General features: G+C 34.7%; 1 protein-coding gene across 2 annotated transcripts; it reads right to left on the bottom strand.

The window, feature by feature from the left end:
* Positions 1-5035: 5035 nt before the first annotated feature.
* Positions 5036-15296, bottom strand: LOC135640791 (PH, RCC1 and FYVE domains-containing protein 1-like). Of its 2 annotated transcripts, XM_065155532.1 has the most exons (10): positions 14665-15296; positions 12453-12539; positions 10640-10729; positions 10430-10516; positions 10218-10337; positions 7483-9540; positions 7264-7389; positions 6213-6391; positions 5967-6134; positions 5036-5540 (listed from the first exon to the last, which is right to left on the bottom strand). In XM_065155532.1, exons 1-10 carry the CDS (start codon positions 14710-14712, stop codon positions 5390-5392), a joined length of 3114 nt encoding a protein of 1037 aa, XP_065011604.1. In that variant the 5' UTR covers positions 14713-15296; the 3' UTR covers positions 5036-5389. The 2 variants fall into 2 exon arrangements, with proteins under 2 accessions (XP_065011604.1, XP_065011603.1); XM_065155531.1 differs by having other exon boundaries at positions 5967-6391.
* Between the last annotated feature and the right edge of the window lie 3378 nt (positions 15297-18674).

Genomic DNA, 18674 nt, shown 5'->3' with positions numbered 1-18674 from the left:
TAGAGCTTAGAGGTGATTTTAAGCCATTGTCAATGTTATGTTGCGAAGTAGATTCTCTATTATGAGGAACCACTAACGTACTACTGTTTTGAGCACCACTTTCAATAGCACTTTGTGATAATTCCAACTCATACCCAGTGTCAATTCCCTCATTTGTCAGGTGAGATTGAAAATTAGATGAAGAATCCATTGTCCAAGATGAAAAGTCTGATCTGACATGTTTACTATGCTTAAGGAATGTTTCTGCTTGACCATGCATGATGCCCAAGCTTTCACGAAACTCGAGAGGTAGTTTCTCTGCCATGTCCGTCAGCTTCAAATGAAAATAGTAGCCAATAAAAATGACAACAAGAATCAGTAGAAAAACCGTAACAATGATAAATACAACAAAGTATTATGATTATTTTGTATAAGCTACAATAAGCATGTGGTTTCTTCAAAAATAATAAATTTGGTGGAAACTGGATAAGTTACAGCATTCTGTGATCTAATAAGCAACTATTTATTTAACAGTCTGGCTGTAAAGAGATAGGAATTTGCTAAAACTGTTCTATTGAAAGTAAAATAAAAAAATATTAGTAAAAATCAAAATCAAAATCAAAATAATATTAGTAAAACTCAAAATCAAAATAATATTAGTAAAAATCAAAATAAAAAATATTAGTAAAAATTAAAATGAAAAAAATAGTAAAAATCAAAATGAAAAAATTAGTAAAAATCAAGATAAAAAATATTTGTAAAAATCAAAATAAAATAGTAAAAATCAAAATCAAAATAATCTTAGTAAAAATCAAAATCAAAATAATATCAGTAAAAATCAAAATAAAAAATATTTGTAAAAATCAAAATAAAAAATTATTAGTAAAAATCAAAATCAAAATAATTTTAGTAAAAATCAAAATCAAAATAATATTAGTAAAAAAATTAAAAAAATATTAGTAAAAATCAAAATCAAAATAATATTAGTAAAAATGAAAACATCAATGATTCTATTAAAATAAAATTTTAAAATTTGAACCAAGAAAAAGAGGGTCAATAAAATCTTGTACTAGATCTTAAAAAAAAAAAAAAACCAATAGTATTTCTAAAGAGGATTACATAAGATCAAACATTAAAAAAGGTAAAAAAATAATCCAATAAAAAAGAAAGAGAACTAGATTTTTCCTGAAAAAATATTTTATTTTTTAATTAAGATGGGATGATGCCTAGAATAAAAAAATGATTAATAATGTTTTACTAATATTTAGTAAAAATTATTAGTAAAAATCAAAATCAAAATAAAAAATATTAGTAAAAATCAAAATAAAAAAATATTAATAAAACTCAAAATAAAAAAATATTAGTAAAAATTAAAATTAAAAAAATATTAGTAAAAATCAAAATAAAAATATTAGTAAAAATAAAAATCAAAATAATATTAGTAAAAATATAAATCAAAATAATATTAGTAAAAATCTAAGTAAAAAAAAAATCAAAATCAAAATAGTATTAGTAAAAATCAAAACATCAATGATTCTATTAAAATAAATTTTCAAAATTCGAACCAAGAAAAAGAGGGTCAATAAAATCTTGTACTAGATCTACAAAAAAAAACAGAAGAAATATCCTGAAAAGGATTACACAAGATCAAACATTAAAAAAGGTAAAAAAAAATAATCCAAGAAAAATAAGGAAAAAGAACTATATTTGTTCCTGAAAAAATATTTTAATTTTCAATTAAGATGAGATGACCCCTGGAATAAAAAAATGATTAATAATGTTATGATATATTGTCTCCTACTTAGATTGATAAATCCAAAGGAAATTATTATATCCTCGATTCAAAGAGGAGAGATACATCTGGATGTAATGCTGATTCAGAAGCTAAGGGCATGTTAATAAACAACTTTTTTGAGAAATCTTGATAAGGGTTTTATTAGTTAACCATGACATAATATGTCGATAATAAAATTAGTCATTTAACAAATGTGAATTCAGACTTCTTAAGAGTCTTTGTTCATCAATTAGGTAACCATAGAAAATAAGGTGAGGATAGTTCAAGTGGGTGAAGTTAAATACCTTATTGAGCTGATGGATCCAAGCTCATGAATGATTGACAAATCCATGACTCTTTTGGCTAATCTATCGATAATTCCTGAAGGATGCCTAGTGATTACTCAACAATGTGGTATACCACCATTAGTAGAGATCATTGAGATAGGCTCTACGAGGGGAAGGGAAAACGCAGCATCGACTTTGTTGCAACTATGTTTGAGTAGTCAAAAATTTTGAAGTCTAGTATTGCAAGAAGGTGCCATGCCACCTTTTATTATGCTTGCTCAATTTGGAACACCCAGGGCAAAGGAAACTGTTTGAAATCTGAGCTACTCAAGGTGCCATGTCAAGGATACGTATGTATCCACGATTTAGAATTATTTAATAGTATATTTCATATATATCACATGTTGTTTTCAATAAATAAAAATCAAAAGATGTATGCATATGATGTGTTATGTTTTGGTACATGATACGTATTTACTTGTGTATCAATTCAATTGAATCTAGAAAGAAATCTACAAAATCTTTTTAGGTGCAAAGAAATCATTCTCTTTTGTAAATACAAAAATATATTATCCTTTTCTTTTCTATCTAAATCAAATGGAAAATTTGATTTAGATAAAAACGAATATATCTAAATTTTTACGTGTACTAGATTAAAAAATGATATAATATAATAATAATTATTTTATTTTTCCTGATCGGTAATATCCATGGCATGGAAAAGAAAGAAAAGAAAAAGATAAAAAAAGTTTTCTAGTAAAAAATTCATTCATTTCACTTCTTCCACAAGAAGAAAAAGATGAAAACCAAGATTCTGTTAAATTTCAAGTATTAAGTTTCACCAATAAGATACGAAGACTTACTTCACATTTGGAATTGCATAAAAGAGATTTTTTTTTATCACAAAGAGGTCTACAAATTTTTTTGAGAAAACATCAACATTTGTTGGCTTATTTGTCAAAGAAAAATAGAGCGCATTATAAGAAATTAATTGACCAATTGAAAATTTGGGCGTCGAAAAATCGTTAATTAAATCGTTTGAATTAGTATAGTAGTTATTAGATTTTTTATTTTGATGAACCTCCTACTTTTTTGAGGAATTCATGGAATAATGAATTAAGGAAGAAAATATATGACTGTATCGGCTAAAAAAAGATTTCATGATAGTTAATATGGGTCCTCACCACCCATATGGTGTTCTTCGACTGATCGTTACTCTTAATGGTGAAGATGTTATTGATTGTGAACCTATATTGGGCTATTTACATAGAGGATGGAAAAAATAGTGAAAAATCGAACAATTATAAATATCTGCCTTATGTAACACATTGGGATTATTTAGCTACTATGTTCACAGTGGCAATAATGGTAAATGCACTATAACTATTGGAAAATGTTCAAGTACCTAAAAGGGCTAGCTATATCAGAGTAATTATGTTGGAGCTGAGCCGTATAGCTTCTCATTTGTTATGGCTTGGGCCTTTTATGGCGGATATTAGTATGCAAACTCCCTTTTTCTATATTTTCATAGAGAGAGAATTGATATATGATTTATTTGAAGCCACCACAAGTATGTGAATGATGCATAATTATTTTCTCATAAGAGGAGTAGCTGTCGATCTACCTTATGGCTGGATAGATAAATGCTTGGATTTTTATGATTATTTTTTTAACAGGAATTGTTGAATATCAAAAACTCATTATGCGAAATCCCATTTTTTTGGAGTGAGTCGAAGGAGTGGGCATTATTGGTGGAGAGGAAGCAATAAATTGGGGTTTATCAGGATCGATGTTACGAGCTTCTGGAACACAATAGGATATTCGTAAAATTGATAATTATGAGTGTTACAATGAATTCGATTGGGAAGTCCAATAGCAAAAAGAAGGAGATTCGTTAGCTCATTATTCGTTAGATATCGTCGAGACAGGCTCTGCAAGAGGAAGGGAAAACATAGCATCAACTTTGTTGCAATTGTGTTTGAGTAGTCAGAAATTTTATAGTCTAGTACTGCAAGAAGGTGTCATGCCACCTCTCATTGCACTTGCTTAATTTGAAACACCCAGGACAAAGGAAAAGATACGAAATCTGAGCTTCTTATTGCTGTCTTGTGTCTTTGGTTGAGTATTTTTCTTTGAAAGAAAAGATGAATGTCAAATTTATCACATTTCTTGGATGAGATCTTTAACCTCATTCTTCTATGATTATTCAAATTTGTCATTGTAAAATGGAGTTTCGGGCTGTGACATATCCTGCTTTACAAGCACAACATATCCTAAGTCACTTGCATAGTCCGAACGAGGGGATCGGACAAAAAGCATTCATGAATCTATCTACATGAACTAGGATAAATTGGGCATTCATGCTAAATCTCCATTGTTATGGGATGGATTATCCGTGTTTATTGTTGAAGCTTGCAAACATCAGTCTCCTTCAAATAAGATGATGATGTGTGGATTGTAAATGAACATAGTATGAATGTTGATGCACATATTGTTGTTCATACTCTCGGGTGTAACATCAACTCTTGTTTGTATTTTTGGACTTTTCACATATCACCTTTTTCATGTGGTGGAAATATATCTCACATGCAAGGATATATGGGTCCTCACCACCCACAATTATGTATATGTTACGTATGAATAAAGCACCAACGAAAGTAATCTCACATCATTTTCGCTCCAAGCTCTATTCTCGTCCTTAGAATAAGAATCTAAGAAAAAGAAAAGAACAATTAGGGATACATTAAGTGTGGAGACTCGAGCATTCACGACAAGATAAGGAAAATAATAAATGCATAGACCTTTAGAAAAGACAAAATTATATCAAAAACAAAATGTTTATCGATTTCCTAGGGAGAAGTGCGTGTGTTCCTTTACAGGGAAGTAGTTTTAGTTTGACATGCTCAGCCTCATCAAAAACATCATTATGCTCGATCACTATATGAAGGGTCCTCTCTACAAAGGGAAAAAATACATAATCAAATAATCTATGACATTCTATGCACATTCTTATCATCATTCATTGCCCTAAGGGAGAGAATACAGTATATTACATTTTTGTGATGCATATAATGCAACTTTTGGATGATAAGTTGAATGAACCTATACAATGATACAACCCACGAGTAGAAGATTTGTTACAAAGAACAATGGTGGAAAAATATGACTAAACAAAGCTTCTTGTCTAGATTGCCATCTCTATCCCTTGACAAGCTCTAGCCCTTGATTAGCAGTAGAATATTGCCAACTAAATAGGAAGTCTTCCATAAGCCATGAAGCTTGCACTGTCAGTTCGTGCCTTTTGTCTCTTCTCACCACTGCTCCTTACTATCAACGAGAACAGCTAAGTCTAGGAGGATGGTGTTGCATCTTCCTCCTCGTTTGGTGCACTCGTGGGTAATGTGGTAGTGGCCTGCCCTGGATAACTGTATTTCTTGAATACTCTTTCTTTGTTTTTGTTCCACCAGTCTTCTGCCTGTTGCTCGGCAAACCTTCTCTTGCTACACAAGGATCAAAAAGTCAGAATGCAGCAAGAAACCACAAAGAGAGAGAGAGAGAGAGAGAGAGAGAGAGAGAGAGAGTAGACTAGAACAATCAATCATGTTTTAAGTAATCATGAAAGATATGCTAAATGTGAATGCAATAATGGAGAATTTCTTCGGATTCTTTTTTCAAGAATGAAAGTTATACTTGTTCATTCATCTCGATTACACCATGTTGCAAGTTTTTTTTTTTTTTTTTTTGTTTAACATACCTTTGACGTTTTCTACCAAGATAATTGTAACATAAAAGAAAGAAAAAAATGTTCGCTGATGAGTATACAACTGTTGAAGAGTATTTTTTCTAAAACAATAACGAGATGGATATGTGTCTTTTGTGACATGCTTAAATAGTGTTGCATGGTTTCCAATGCGAAGAAGGCGTACCTGAATCGAACCCGTTTGAACATTTTGATGTCGTTCTTTAGTTGAATGAAAGTGATGTATACACCAGGCTCAAACTGCTCAACCAATTCGGCTTCTCCATCAGTGCTTTGCCTAGAGCTTGGAGGTGATTTTAAGCCATTGTCAATGCTATGTTGCGAAGTAGATTCTCTGTTATCAGGAACACCTAACTTACTATTGTTTTGAGCACCACCTTCAATAGCACTCTGTGATAATTCCAACACATACCTAGTGTCAATTCCCTCATTTGTCAGGTGAGATTGAAAATTAGATGAAGAATCCATTGTCGAAGATGAAAAGTCTGATCTGACATGTTCACTATGCTTAAGGAATGTTTCTGCTTGACCATGCATGACGCCCAAGCTGTCACGAAACTCGGGAGGTAGTTTCTCTGCTATGTCCATCAGCTTCAAATGAAAATAGTAGCCAATAAAAATGACAACAAGAATCAGTAGAAAAACCATAACAATGATAAATACAACAAAGTATTGTGATTATTTTGTATAAGCTACAATAAACATGTGGTTTCTTTAAAAATAGTAAATTTGGTGGAAACTAGATAAGTTACAACATTCTGTGATCTAATTAGCAACTATTTATTTAACAGTCTGGCTGTAAAGAGATAGGAATTTGCCAAAACTGTTCTATTGAAAGCAAAATAGATATAACCACTAAGTTTAGATCCTTCTGTGCAATTTGCAATTCGATATATCAATTTTTTGTGGTCTAATAACAATATGAAGCATATGAGTGAAATGTTCATAGATGACTAGCTAGATGGGGGTTGTGAAAGCTTGAATCAATAGCATGCATGATCTCTGTGTGGACAACATAAATAACATAAGCTCCTTTCTCCTTGAGAAAACTCCCTCACATAATAAAGAAGCTATAGATAAGTGCAAACCAAAGGCATGTTAATAAACAACTTTTCTGAGAAGTCTTGATAAGGGTTTTATTAGTTAACCATGACATAATATGTCGATAATAAAATTAGTCATTTAACAAATGTGAATTCAGACTTCTTAAGGGTTTTTGTTCATCAATTAGGTAACCATAGAAAATTGCAGTCATTAGAAAGGCCTACTAAGAATTGACTGCTGATAACAAGAGAGCATGGAAGTGAATTTGCATCCAATACCATGAATTATACCATGAGACAGTGATATCAATAAAAACATTGGAACATTTACAACTTTCTAAAGAGTATAGGTTACAGAAAGAATGGTGTACATGTTTTCATCTTTACAAAAATATTATGTATTGTTATTTATAAGGGTACCTGAGAATCAAGAGACTTGATGACTTCTATTGCAGCATTGAATTTGGCAGATTCCTCTTGAGCTTTCTTTTCTGAATTCTGCAAGGCAAGTTCTTGTACTTCACATCTTTTTTTCAAATTTTTGACCTGGAAAAGGGCACAAAGATGTTCTTAAGGTTGCAAAGAACAAAAATGAAATAACATCTTCATACTAATTAAAAGCTTGCTTTTGCAGCATACCTGGGCTTGCAACTTTTGGAGGTCCTGGTTTTGTAGTTCATTAGTCCTTGTGAGGCTATCAATAATGCTTTTGGAGAATACTGGAGTTGCAGTGCGTGGAGGGCTTGGCTTTCTTGAGTAGGGTGATGTAGGCTTGGAATTTACAGGAGGTGGAGGTGTCGATGTTACAATTGGTTTTAAAGCGGTTTGAAGTGCGCTCAGTGAGCTAGTAAAAGAGAGATCTTTCAGTTGCAATAGCGAGGGAACTTGTGGAGCTCTCAGTATTGACAAAGGATCTAATTTAGTCTCAGTCTTCATTGATTTAGCTTCAACATATTTGAGTGGTTCTGTATTAGATGATAATAGGAATTTTGAAGGTCTTATATCCCCTCGGTCTGACTTTTCCCTGATATCAATAGATCGACGAGGAATTACATTCTTCTTGTTACCTATCAAGAAAGTACCAGCTTCAGCAGCTTTAAGTTTTGAATAGCAAGAATCACATACACGATGTGGTTTGCCTGGAGTTGGTGCTAGTGCAGCTTTCAACACTTTCTTGGAACTACAAGCATGGCAATGTACCAATCCACAATTATAGCAGTTGTGTCTCTTTCTAGTAAAACCAAATGCTTGTCGACAACCTGAGCAAAGTGACTGATCAGCACCAGATATCCATTTATGGATACAAATGCAAGCTGTAAAATTTGAACCACATGATATACTTTTCACATGCCTATCTTTAAGAGCTTCAACAAGGGTAGGTGTTTTCCGATCTTCAGTATCACCATGTCCCAGTCGGCCATTAGAACCTTTGCCCCATGTGTATACTTCACTGCGTGATGTTAGTACTGCAACATGGTAAGCTCCACAAGCAATCTCTTCAACTAATTCACCAACCAGTCTTTCTTGTACTAAGCAAGGAACCCTGCCATCAGATTGTGGGTTTCCAAGCTGACCATGAGACGTACTGCCCAGTGTGAAAACATGACCAGAAGTGGTGAGGCCAATAGTTATGTTATGCCCACAGGCTAGCTGATGAAAGTTATAGTCAATAAGTGAAGGAACACAAGTAGGGACCAAACGTGCTTCCTTATCACCATGACCAAGACGATATTTGTCGCCATCACCCCAAGTAAATAATTTACGAGATATGACATTGACACCAGTCTGCCCCATTACCTCTACGATGGCTGCAGTATGCCACACTCCACATGCAACCTTGATTGTCCTTAATCCACTCAAAGATTCCACTTCCCTAGGGCATGCTACAGTCTCTCGGTCACCATGTCCAAGGGCACCAAACGTTCCGTCTCCAAATGTATATACTTTTCCATTGGAAGTAGTTAGTGCCGAATGCCATGTACCACATGCAATAGATAGAACTTGAAGTCCTTCTAGAGGGCCAGAAACTTTTTTTGGTATCCAGTGGCTGACATCATTGCCATGACCAAGAAGTCCAGTATTATGGGTGCCATCTCCCCATGTAAACAAATCACCACCAGTGGATATAGCACAAGTATGATACTCACCACATGCAACATAATCCATATTCCATAGTACCAACGACTCAACAAGACGGGGCCGACTTACATCTTTGTCATTTCCATGGCCTAGTTGCCCACCAGATTCATCACCCCAAGTAAATACTTCCCCTTGCCTTGTAACAAGTGCAGCATGTCTAACACCACATGCAATTTGATGAACATCTAAAACTACATTCGATTCTAAGGATCTTGGAATTAAAACATCAGTTCTTGAACATATTGAGTTTGTTGATCCATCTAACAAAACTCCATCAGACCATACTTCCCCCCACACATAAACATCACCTAAAGATTCAATATCATCTGGTCCAGAACCTTGACTGGAAGAACTAGGGGCACTTGAAACACTAAGTCGTACACCATCTCCGTTACTTGCTCTTAGTTGCATATTTGCATTATCTGACCCCACATCTGACCTTGGTAAACTCGCTGAAGTATCACGATTATGAAATTTTGTGCTAAAGCCACGGGATATGCTCAAAGTGCTTTCTACTGTTACACCATAAGGATGACCACTTGAAACAGAGTCTCCATCCTGAAGAAAAGAAACAGTTAGCATAGTTCTAGTTATGATTCCTCAAGAAAAAAGATCTATCTATTCTTTGCCAAAGCTATATTGATAGTAATAAGAGCAAGTCTAGTCCACTTAACAGAATATCTACTCTTCATATCATAAGAATTTCTTTTGTAGTTATATAGTCTAAAATCAAGCCGGTAATATATGTACCTAAGTTTGCATCCCAAAAGTAATTATCAGAACTTTGACTTAATTTAATTGGGCTTTGATCTAATTTACAGCTAAAGTGTTATAAAAAGAAAAGGCTAGAGGCAACCACTTCACTTTTGTGTGGGTAAAAATTGTTGAAAATTTTGGCTAACATTGTACAGGTAGAAAGCTAACCATCTAATCAATAAAAACAAAATAAATATAATCAATGTATTTTTTTCCAGTGTGGTTGTTCTTGAATCTTGTCATAATACAGAGTACTATTTGAAAACCAAACAAATTGGTTTTTTCTTCAATTTAAAGTCAAAAGACAGGCACTAGGATTGGTAGCTAAAGGTACATAGCTCTCATGTCATATAAAGTAGAAGTAAAAATGTTGTGGTAGCATAAGTTGAAGAAACCTGTTTATAATGAAAAATCAATATTAAACCAGAAAAAAAAGAGTCAGGCCTGACTTTTTGCTTATTGTAAAGATACAAACTTACATCAGAGAAGAAAACCCCATCACTGTGGCTATCAGTTCTAGAATGTTGATGTTGTCCTGTAGATATCAGAGCCTTAAGGCCCGTAATCCACACCTCTAGCTCACCTTGATCCTTGCAAATCTATGCAGAAGGAAGATATATAGTAGAGTCACATTCTACGTAACAGGCTAACAGATGACAATCGAAAAGTTGTGATTGTCTTGTATGCTAACCAGATCAAGAGATCTTTCACCGTTGTTATAGATAAGAGAAAATGATAAGTAGTCTTTCTCAGGCCTCAAGTATCTCCTAAAAACAGCCTGTTAAAGTCAATAATGAAGAAAAATTAGACTTTGGTAATGATGACTTCTTGCCAGCAAATTCTGCTTCATCTTTTGAACACTAATGGAATATTACTCAGTTCCAAACTAAGTAAAACTTACAGTTCTCTGTCCAGGAACAATTCGTGTGACAGAAGCCAATTTAATAGCCCTCTCTTTCTTATGAGAAAACCAAACCAGTGTTGTCTCGTCCTGTGAATGCTTAATAATATCAGGAATTTTTTCTAAACATATATCACAAAAAGTAAATTTGTAAAATGAAACAACTAAAGGCTGAAGAAGTAGATGAGAAAAATTACAGAACACACAAATATACATGTGTGTTTGTGTGTTTGACAATTGAAACATCTGATAATAAAATGTATTCTATCTGCAAAATATCTAAACATCATATTATCTTAATTAGAACAGTAAACTTCACTTAACTTTCATATTTCTATTTAGTTGTAATTAAATCTTAGATGCCAATTATAAACGCTAAGCAGAATGTGGATAACTACATATGATGAGAAAAACATAATACTGACAACATACCTGAACAAAGCACAACGAATAAATTTGATACTGTAGTATGTCTAAGGTTCTCATGCTATTGGCCACAAGTTTAAAATCAAAATTGAAATCATGCTAAAATGGATGATTTAACAGTTTAATCCAGAAATAGTAATAAAATCTAGTCACCGTCGATGTAGCTCAGTTTCCATACAAGTTTCAGAATTTTGAAATTGACTTCCATGCAAACTCCTCATAAGATTAGAATCATTTATGATACCTTTATTGCTTCCTTAAACCTTTACATAGCTTTTAGGATAGGAGTCTTACAATGTTTTGTAAATTATTTGTTTTTTTTTCTATTGCCACTTCTCGAATTGGTGAATCATTTTCACTGGATGTTTATGCCTTCTAAATACAATTTGCTTCTTATGTCAGAACTTGTAATTATGATGGTATCTGATGGCTGCTACCAAGTCTATGAATCTAAATTGCTCTCATTATTTGAAATTTTTGGTTTTGGACAAGTATACAGACACCAATATGGTTGACATGACAATTGGTCATGAATATTTAAAATAAATAATGGAATATTTTGATTTCATGTAGTCTATGTAGCCAAACTCATGTGGATGGGACAAGGCTGCTGTATGGGAGTTGATGTTATCATTGAGCAGGTATCCTCTAATGGCTCCTACTTGGAGCCCGCATCACTTAAAATGTCAAGGATAAGGGTTCAGATTTTTTTTTTTGTATCTTTTTTAGTGAAAGTTAATTATATGCATATAGTTTTCTGGCAATTAATTTTATTTTTGTATAAGTTGAATTGAAAATAAAGAGTTACTTTATTTTCCTTTGGTTTATGCCGAAAACATGATTCTCTTTTCCTGATTTCCAAAAACCTAGAAGATTATGATGCCTTCTACCATCCAACAGGAATCAAAACATAGATGAAAGAAAAAGGTAAATGACTGAAATCAATAATTTTGATGATAAATATTATTGATGCTAAACTAGTATAAAGTGCTTATTTTTCTTTTAACTACGGTTGAATCCAACTAAGTATTTTTATGTACCAGAGGAGATCCTACAGTAATGTGAGAGTCACAAATACTGTAAATTTGTTTCTGATGTCTGTATACCCATATAGTAATGGGCAAATAATATAAGAACTACAATTGACTAGACAATCATGCTCCAACAACTCCAGATTATGTACACAAGGATGAATGCAAGGATTTTCAGCTTAGTCTGAAATTAATAATAATACATATTTTCCGCAAAAATTCAGCATCCAATTATTAGCAAGGTTTGGGATACAGAGCCCGAACTCCATTTCATAAAGTGCTGGTACAAAAACATAACTTGATAAAAATAAATAAATATCAGGAATCATACATAACATGATAGCACAGTAACTCACACTAGAAATTCTGAAGGGGCAGAGTTTAGGCTTTCCTTTCCGACTATACTTAATTAACTGGGTGCCTTTCTTCAATGCAACGAGTGCCTTAAAAAAAAAACTTATGAATAAGAAAGTACCATTCCTATCAAGACATCTTTTTATAGAAATGTCTGCAATACAGATCTAAGGAAATAGAATTTTCAAAACATCATGGTTGAATCATGTAAAAATCAATCAAAAAAAGTAAAATTTACATAATTAAATCAGTTATGATCTTAATTATACACATTCTTCTTTAATAATTCATACCAAAAGCAACAGTTAAGCTCCTATTGGCATATACTTGTTATTTAAATATAAAATCAAGGCACAAAATACTCTTTTAATAAAACTTCTCGATACATGCATTATATCTCCAACATAAGGCAAGATTTAGAATCATTATTATGCTAAAGACAATAACGTCAATTTACCACCAAGTCGGTGCAATAGAAGATAGAATAAACCAACACAACCTTGGCTTGCAAATATTTCAACTTTAAAACAAAATGATGAAACATCAACAAAGTAATTGTAGTAGCCTACAAAATTGGGATAGCAAATATTGTTTCTAGATGTAGCAATGTTATGAAAAAAATGGTTCCAGAGCTGCATTTATGTGCTCTTTGTTAACCTAAAGATTCAATGCATCTACCATATACATAAATGTGAAAATATTTATTTGTTCATATTATGCTTCTGTTGGAATGCATCTCCTACAATCTTTCAGGGAAAAAGGTTTAGGATCTAGAAAATCGAGGTGGATCCAGTATATCAGAAAAATTAGATAAAACTTATATATGCAAATGACTAGCACCAAACATCACATGTTCTAAAGTGTCTTACACTTTTTGCACTACTCCAGCTCTAATATCAACCTTTAGTTGATAGTTGTGATCATCAATTGCAGTTGACCTGGATATGTATTTGTATCCTATCTACAGCTTTGATGTTGTATCATATGCAGTGAATTGAGGCATTGCTCCCCTTCCATCAAATAGTAATAATTACTATGATGACAATTCTTGTTGTCGTACTACACACTCTTGCCTCTTCAAAATATCAATTACCTGTGAAGAATGGATGATATTCATATAGTTTTTACTTACATGTGTTTCTAGCATAAGAAATCTGGTGGAACGATTCATCCACATAATTTATCCAACAAAAATAAGTAATTCAAATTTCATTTATCAAAAATGAGCTGTTGATGTACTACAAATAGATTAAAGATACAAAAAGATGCTTAGCACAGCTTAGTAAAAGCCTTCTTGATGCAAAGAATTCAGATGTCAGTTCCACACAACAGATCATCCCTATTTGGTTAACATCGAAAAAAGTATTTATTCTTCTAAATTACTAATTACTTAGGGGACAAGCATGACAATGAGGAACATTAACACTTTGGAAATATAATTAACTATTTGATAAAGCCAGATGATCTTGCACCGACACCCAATTAGCATTCAGCTAGCTCTCAGAAGAAGAAGAGGAGGACTAGGATTCTAATGAGAAGCTAGATGCATAAAGTGTTTTATTCTAATTCTAAACGCATGCTATTTAAACAACTTCCGAAAAATAAAAAGAGGAAGGAGTAACTCTATAATTGTGATGTTTATTATATTAACTCAGAAATCTTAAATGGACCCAAAAATATGAAGACTATGTGGAGCATACTGTAAAGAAGCAAATGAACAATGTCTAGACATAACCTAATGAGAGAAAAAGAAAAAAAAAACAGAACAAAGGAACCACCTTCATGGAGACCTAGGATTATTATTATTATTATTAAGGTGTAGTGGAAAAGTTCCAAAGAAAACAAGCTAATATTCTTTATTAAAAAACTGAAGAAATGAACAGAACTATCAATCCAGTCATGGTTAAACTTTGGATGCAGAATATATCATTCATCAATCTCTCTTTTGCCTAGCGTCAATTTTTCAGCGTCTAATCTCACAGTTGACATATACCAAAACTAACATAGTGCTATTTTTTCTCACACACATTGATGCATCCCGGAATCGTGAACAAAGAAAATAAAATTGATATTATCTTCATAAACCAAATATTCATTACATCGAAACGACACAAGAAGCAAGCGAATAATAATAAGATAACAAATTAAAATAAATACTAAAGGTGCCCACCGGAAGGGATTGAAAATAGCTAGAATTCAATCTACAAAACCTACTTGTTGTATGTCACGGTCGGGGTTCCCATAATTGACCGGATCTGCCATTCCATCTGAGAGGACAGTCGGGTAGAATTAGGAAGCGAAGCATCAGAAGCGGCATTCCTCGGCAACCACCACGTCTCCATCGATGAGAAGATGATGATTCGCCTCCCAGCCCACGCCGGCGCCGACGTCTTCACCTAACATCAATCAAACCCCTATCGTTCCTCCTCCGATTCTTCCTCGAGAAGGCCGCTGCCGCTCCTTCTCCGATCTCATCACCCCTGATCAATCACCGCCGAGGAGGGTAAAGAAGAAAGGAAAGAAAGACTAGAGAGGCTCCACCTTCAAAACCACCGATCGATCCGTGGCCTCCTCCCTTCTCTCGGACTCATAACGAAAGAAAGAAGAATGACATCAAATGACATAAAGATTTGGGGGAATGGTGGACAAGCGTACGTTGAATTGGTTGGATCAACAAGACAGATGGGAGAGAGAGAGAGAGCGAGAGAGAGAGAGAGGGAGAGAGAGAGGAAGAGGGGGGCGAAAGACTCTCTTTTTGTGTTTTTGGCTTCCTTCTTTGTTCGTCCGCTCATTGTGGGAAAATTTTAAGGTGGAGACCCGAGTCCCGAGTTTGGCGAGCACGAGTCAGAATGGATGGTCAATCCCATCTCGCATCGCAAAGTCTCTACGGATGGCAGCATTTATATCATAGTATGTCCGAAATTTAGAAACCTTAACACAACTAAAAGCAAGATAATATAACCAGAAAGATGGCCATATAACTGAAATCAGCTGTAGAAAACACATTTCGGCACCCGAAATTGATTGATGTTGCATTCAAATTATGAGCAAAAAGAAAAAAAGAAATCTAATGTTTATTTTGCTTCAATGATAATGGAGAAGCTGATTTGTGCCGTTGGTCGTCTCCAAGTGGTGGAATCCCCACTTGCACATTCAACCTCTGCTTGGTTGAAAAACAACTTGGAAAAATAAACAGCATCCGCATCTCTCGTGCAATTTGAATATATCTGAACAAAGAGATGTACAACTAATGATAAATGGTCATAGTTTTTGGATTCTAATCCGGTCCAGTTTCTTGATCCAAAGAAACTGAAGCTTAGTTACTTGGTACAATAAATGAAGCACTATTTCTCACTTAAATGATTCCAAACAGGAACAAAGAAAACAGCAATTTATTGTAGAAACAAATGGCATCAAACTAAACCTCCCAATGGAATTTACTATACAGATGTCTAAGACTTAACCAACTGCCGTCATCCAGGATGAACGACGAGAACATCACATAAATTAAATCTGTCATCCTCTTTCCCCATTAGTTGCCATTAGGAAGGTATTTTTCCTTCAGCTACAGAGTTGTAAGCATTGAGCTTCGGCTTAATAAAGCTGAAAAAGAGAATAACACATCAGGAAGCATTTTGTTCCAGTGTTAAGAAACACGACTAACAAGAATGACAAGAACGAAGCAACTTGGAAATGCAAGTAGATGTCCAAAAGAAAGAAGAAACAATAGCATCCAAAATAAACATAATTTCACCCACAACAGGTCACGAGATTGCAAAGATGCAATTGCAAACGCACAAGGTTCTTCATGTTAATTGACTGATGCACACATCTCCATAGCTTGATATTTCTTCTTGTTGGTTCTGCTATCGAAGACTAATAGAGCCTTACGTATTCCTTTTGTTTTTTTTGTCAGTATATAGTTACAGATAATAGTTATTGCTGCTGCTGCTGTTGTTATATAGTTTCAGATAATAACTAGTGTTGCAGGTGCCAGAAATATGAACAGGGAATCTATTCCTAGAACACATCAAGACGTCCTGAGGTCGACGAGACCAGCAATAGAGCAAACACATGGCACCCCCCCCCTTGAGCGGCCTTGGAATCTGTCTTCTCCAAATGCTGCAATCACGCAAGTTTTCTACCAACCGACTTGCGCTCCTCTTCTATATAACAACCCATCCTTTTTGTCTTCTAAGGCTGGCCATTCTCGTTTTGCTGCAATTTTGTTCTCTCGTGCTTCTGCAGGTTACTACTTCACCTGCGACTTCTTCTTTCATGGCTACGTCATCGACAGGGGATGCGCCGCCGTGAACAGACGCTGCCAACCTCGCCATCGTCGTGGAGAGAGACCCACCCAAGTGGCGCTTGTTAGAGCTGGGAATCAGGTCATGGCCCAAGTGAGTACACAACTCCACCGTCAAGCTCATCTTGGGGTCGATGTTGTTTCTGAGGGATAAATAGTTCATCGTATCGCCGTTAGATAGGTGGGGTTGCTCTCCGGGTAGGTATCTTCTCAGGTTTGATGCACAAGAGACGTGCTATCTTCTCAAAGGGAAGGTGAAAGCCTACAACGAGGGTTCGTCTCAGTGCGTGGAGTTCGGCGCAGGAGACCTTGTTGTGATTCCTAAAGGAGTCAGCTTCACCTGGGACGTCATAGTAGTTGTTGATAAGCACTATAAGTTTGATTCTTGTTAGAATTCCCACGACGCTGACACCTTGTACTAATGTTTAGTTAGTATTGACTTAGAAGAAGTTGTCTTCCATCGTTTTCATCCTTCATGTGAGTTGGTCTCGGTTGCACTTTTTTAACAGTTCCAATGACTAGATCCCACTATAGAAAGATGAGCTAACACAACGAAGGATACTTGGTTTTCTGGGAGGAAGAAAATGAGTTAAAAAAACATAGACCATCGTGATTGGGTGAGTCGATAATATAATGCATACTTTTCCTGTCACCACACATTTCGATTCTCTTTCATATGTTACAAATGGGGAATTAAGAAGCTTTCAAATTCTATCAAGTACAACAAATCATCATGAACAATTACCATACTAAAGTTTCAAGACCATGGTACATCCAACAATTACAGAGATTTTTATGAAGGGTTAAAAGACGTTCTATCCTCGGCAAGTTTTTGCTGCTCATTAGCTTACGCCTGTATAGGGAGCACAGCCTTCCTTTCCAAAAAAACAAAAAAAGAAAAGAAAGAGGTATATATATATATTAGTCAAAGGCTTGATGGTTCGATCATCCAAGGGCAGTGCTTCTAAGCTAAAAACTTGCATGTTTTACAACTGCAAAAGTTGATTCTCATCACTTCTTTTGATCGTCTACGAGCAATTGCCATAGCCATCAGTTCCTATAACATCAGTTTAAATGCAAATGGAATGTGCACCTATGTCAATTACAAATGATGATATTTCATTACATGTTAGCGGTGTTATCATTTCAAAAAATTGAGGCATGACATATCAAAATAATGGAACGGACAGATGTATGCATGGCATTTTATGTTCGAGGGAAGCAAGGGATCAAAACAAGACTGAATGATGACGGGAGTGGCTTGATAATTACCATTAGGTATGTCTGAAAATATTACGAAATGTTATTCTGAATAAATAAGCATATATATGTTGTTGGTTAAGCTCTTAAACTGCCAACCACGTAGGAAGAGAGAGAACAATAAAAGAAGATGGAAAAATGTTACCTGAACAATGTCAATTTTGTTCTTGCAACCTTTCCACTCGAAAGAACTCGTCTGAAGATTGACAATAGCTATGAGACCACACATGAACCCTGCAAGCATCACTCTGGTTGAACAGCAACTCCTTGAGCCAGTGTGCAGCACCATGAGCAATCTCGCCAAATCGAAGCCCACCATATCGAGATCGCCCTTGGGCTGGCTGTCCGGTGAGGATGTCAATAGGGCCACAACTCAAAAGAGGGAAACACTTCTTTTCCTAAATAAATTCGAGAGAAAAGATCATTCGATTCAAGTTGATATATCGCACAGCAAGAAGCGACAAAGCACGATGTTCCTAATCAATCGACCAAGAAACATGTGTACTTATCAATCGTGACCACTTCCAATCAACGAGGAAAAGAGAGGGGGACCTTGTCAGAGTCGGGCTTGCGACCGGGTTGGTGCTGGCGTTTGGGGTGTATCTCGATGTCGGTGGACTCGTCTATGATCTCTTGCATGGTGTTCTTGATGAACTCA

The sequence above is a fragment of the Musa acuminata genome, chromosome BXJ3-6, assembly GCF_036884655.1.
Source record: "Musa acuminata AAA Group cultivar baxijiao chromosome BXJ3-6, Cavendish_Baxijiao_AAA, whole genome shotgun sequence".
Lineage (NCBI taxonomy): Eukaryota > Viridiplantae > Streptophyta > Magnoliopsida > Zingiberales > Musaceae > Musa > Musa acuminata.
The sequence above is the reverse complement of the archived record's forward strand: the minus strand, read 5'-3'. Positions and strand labels throughout refer to the sequence as shown.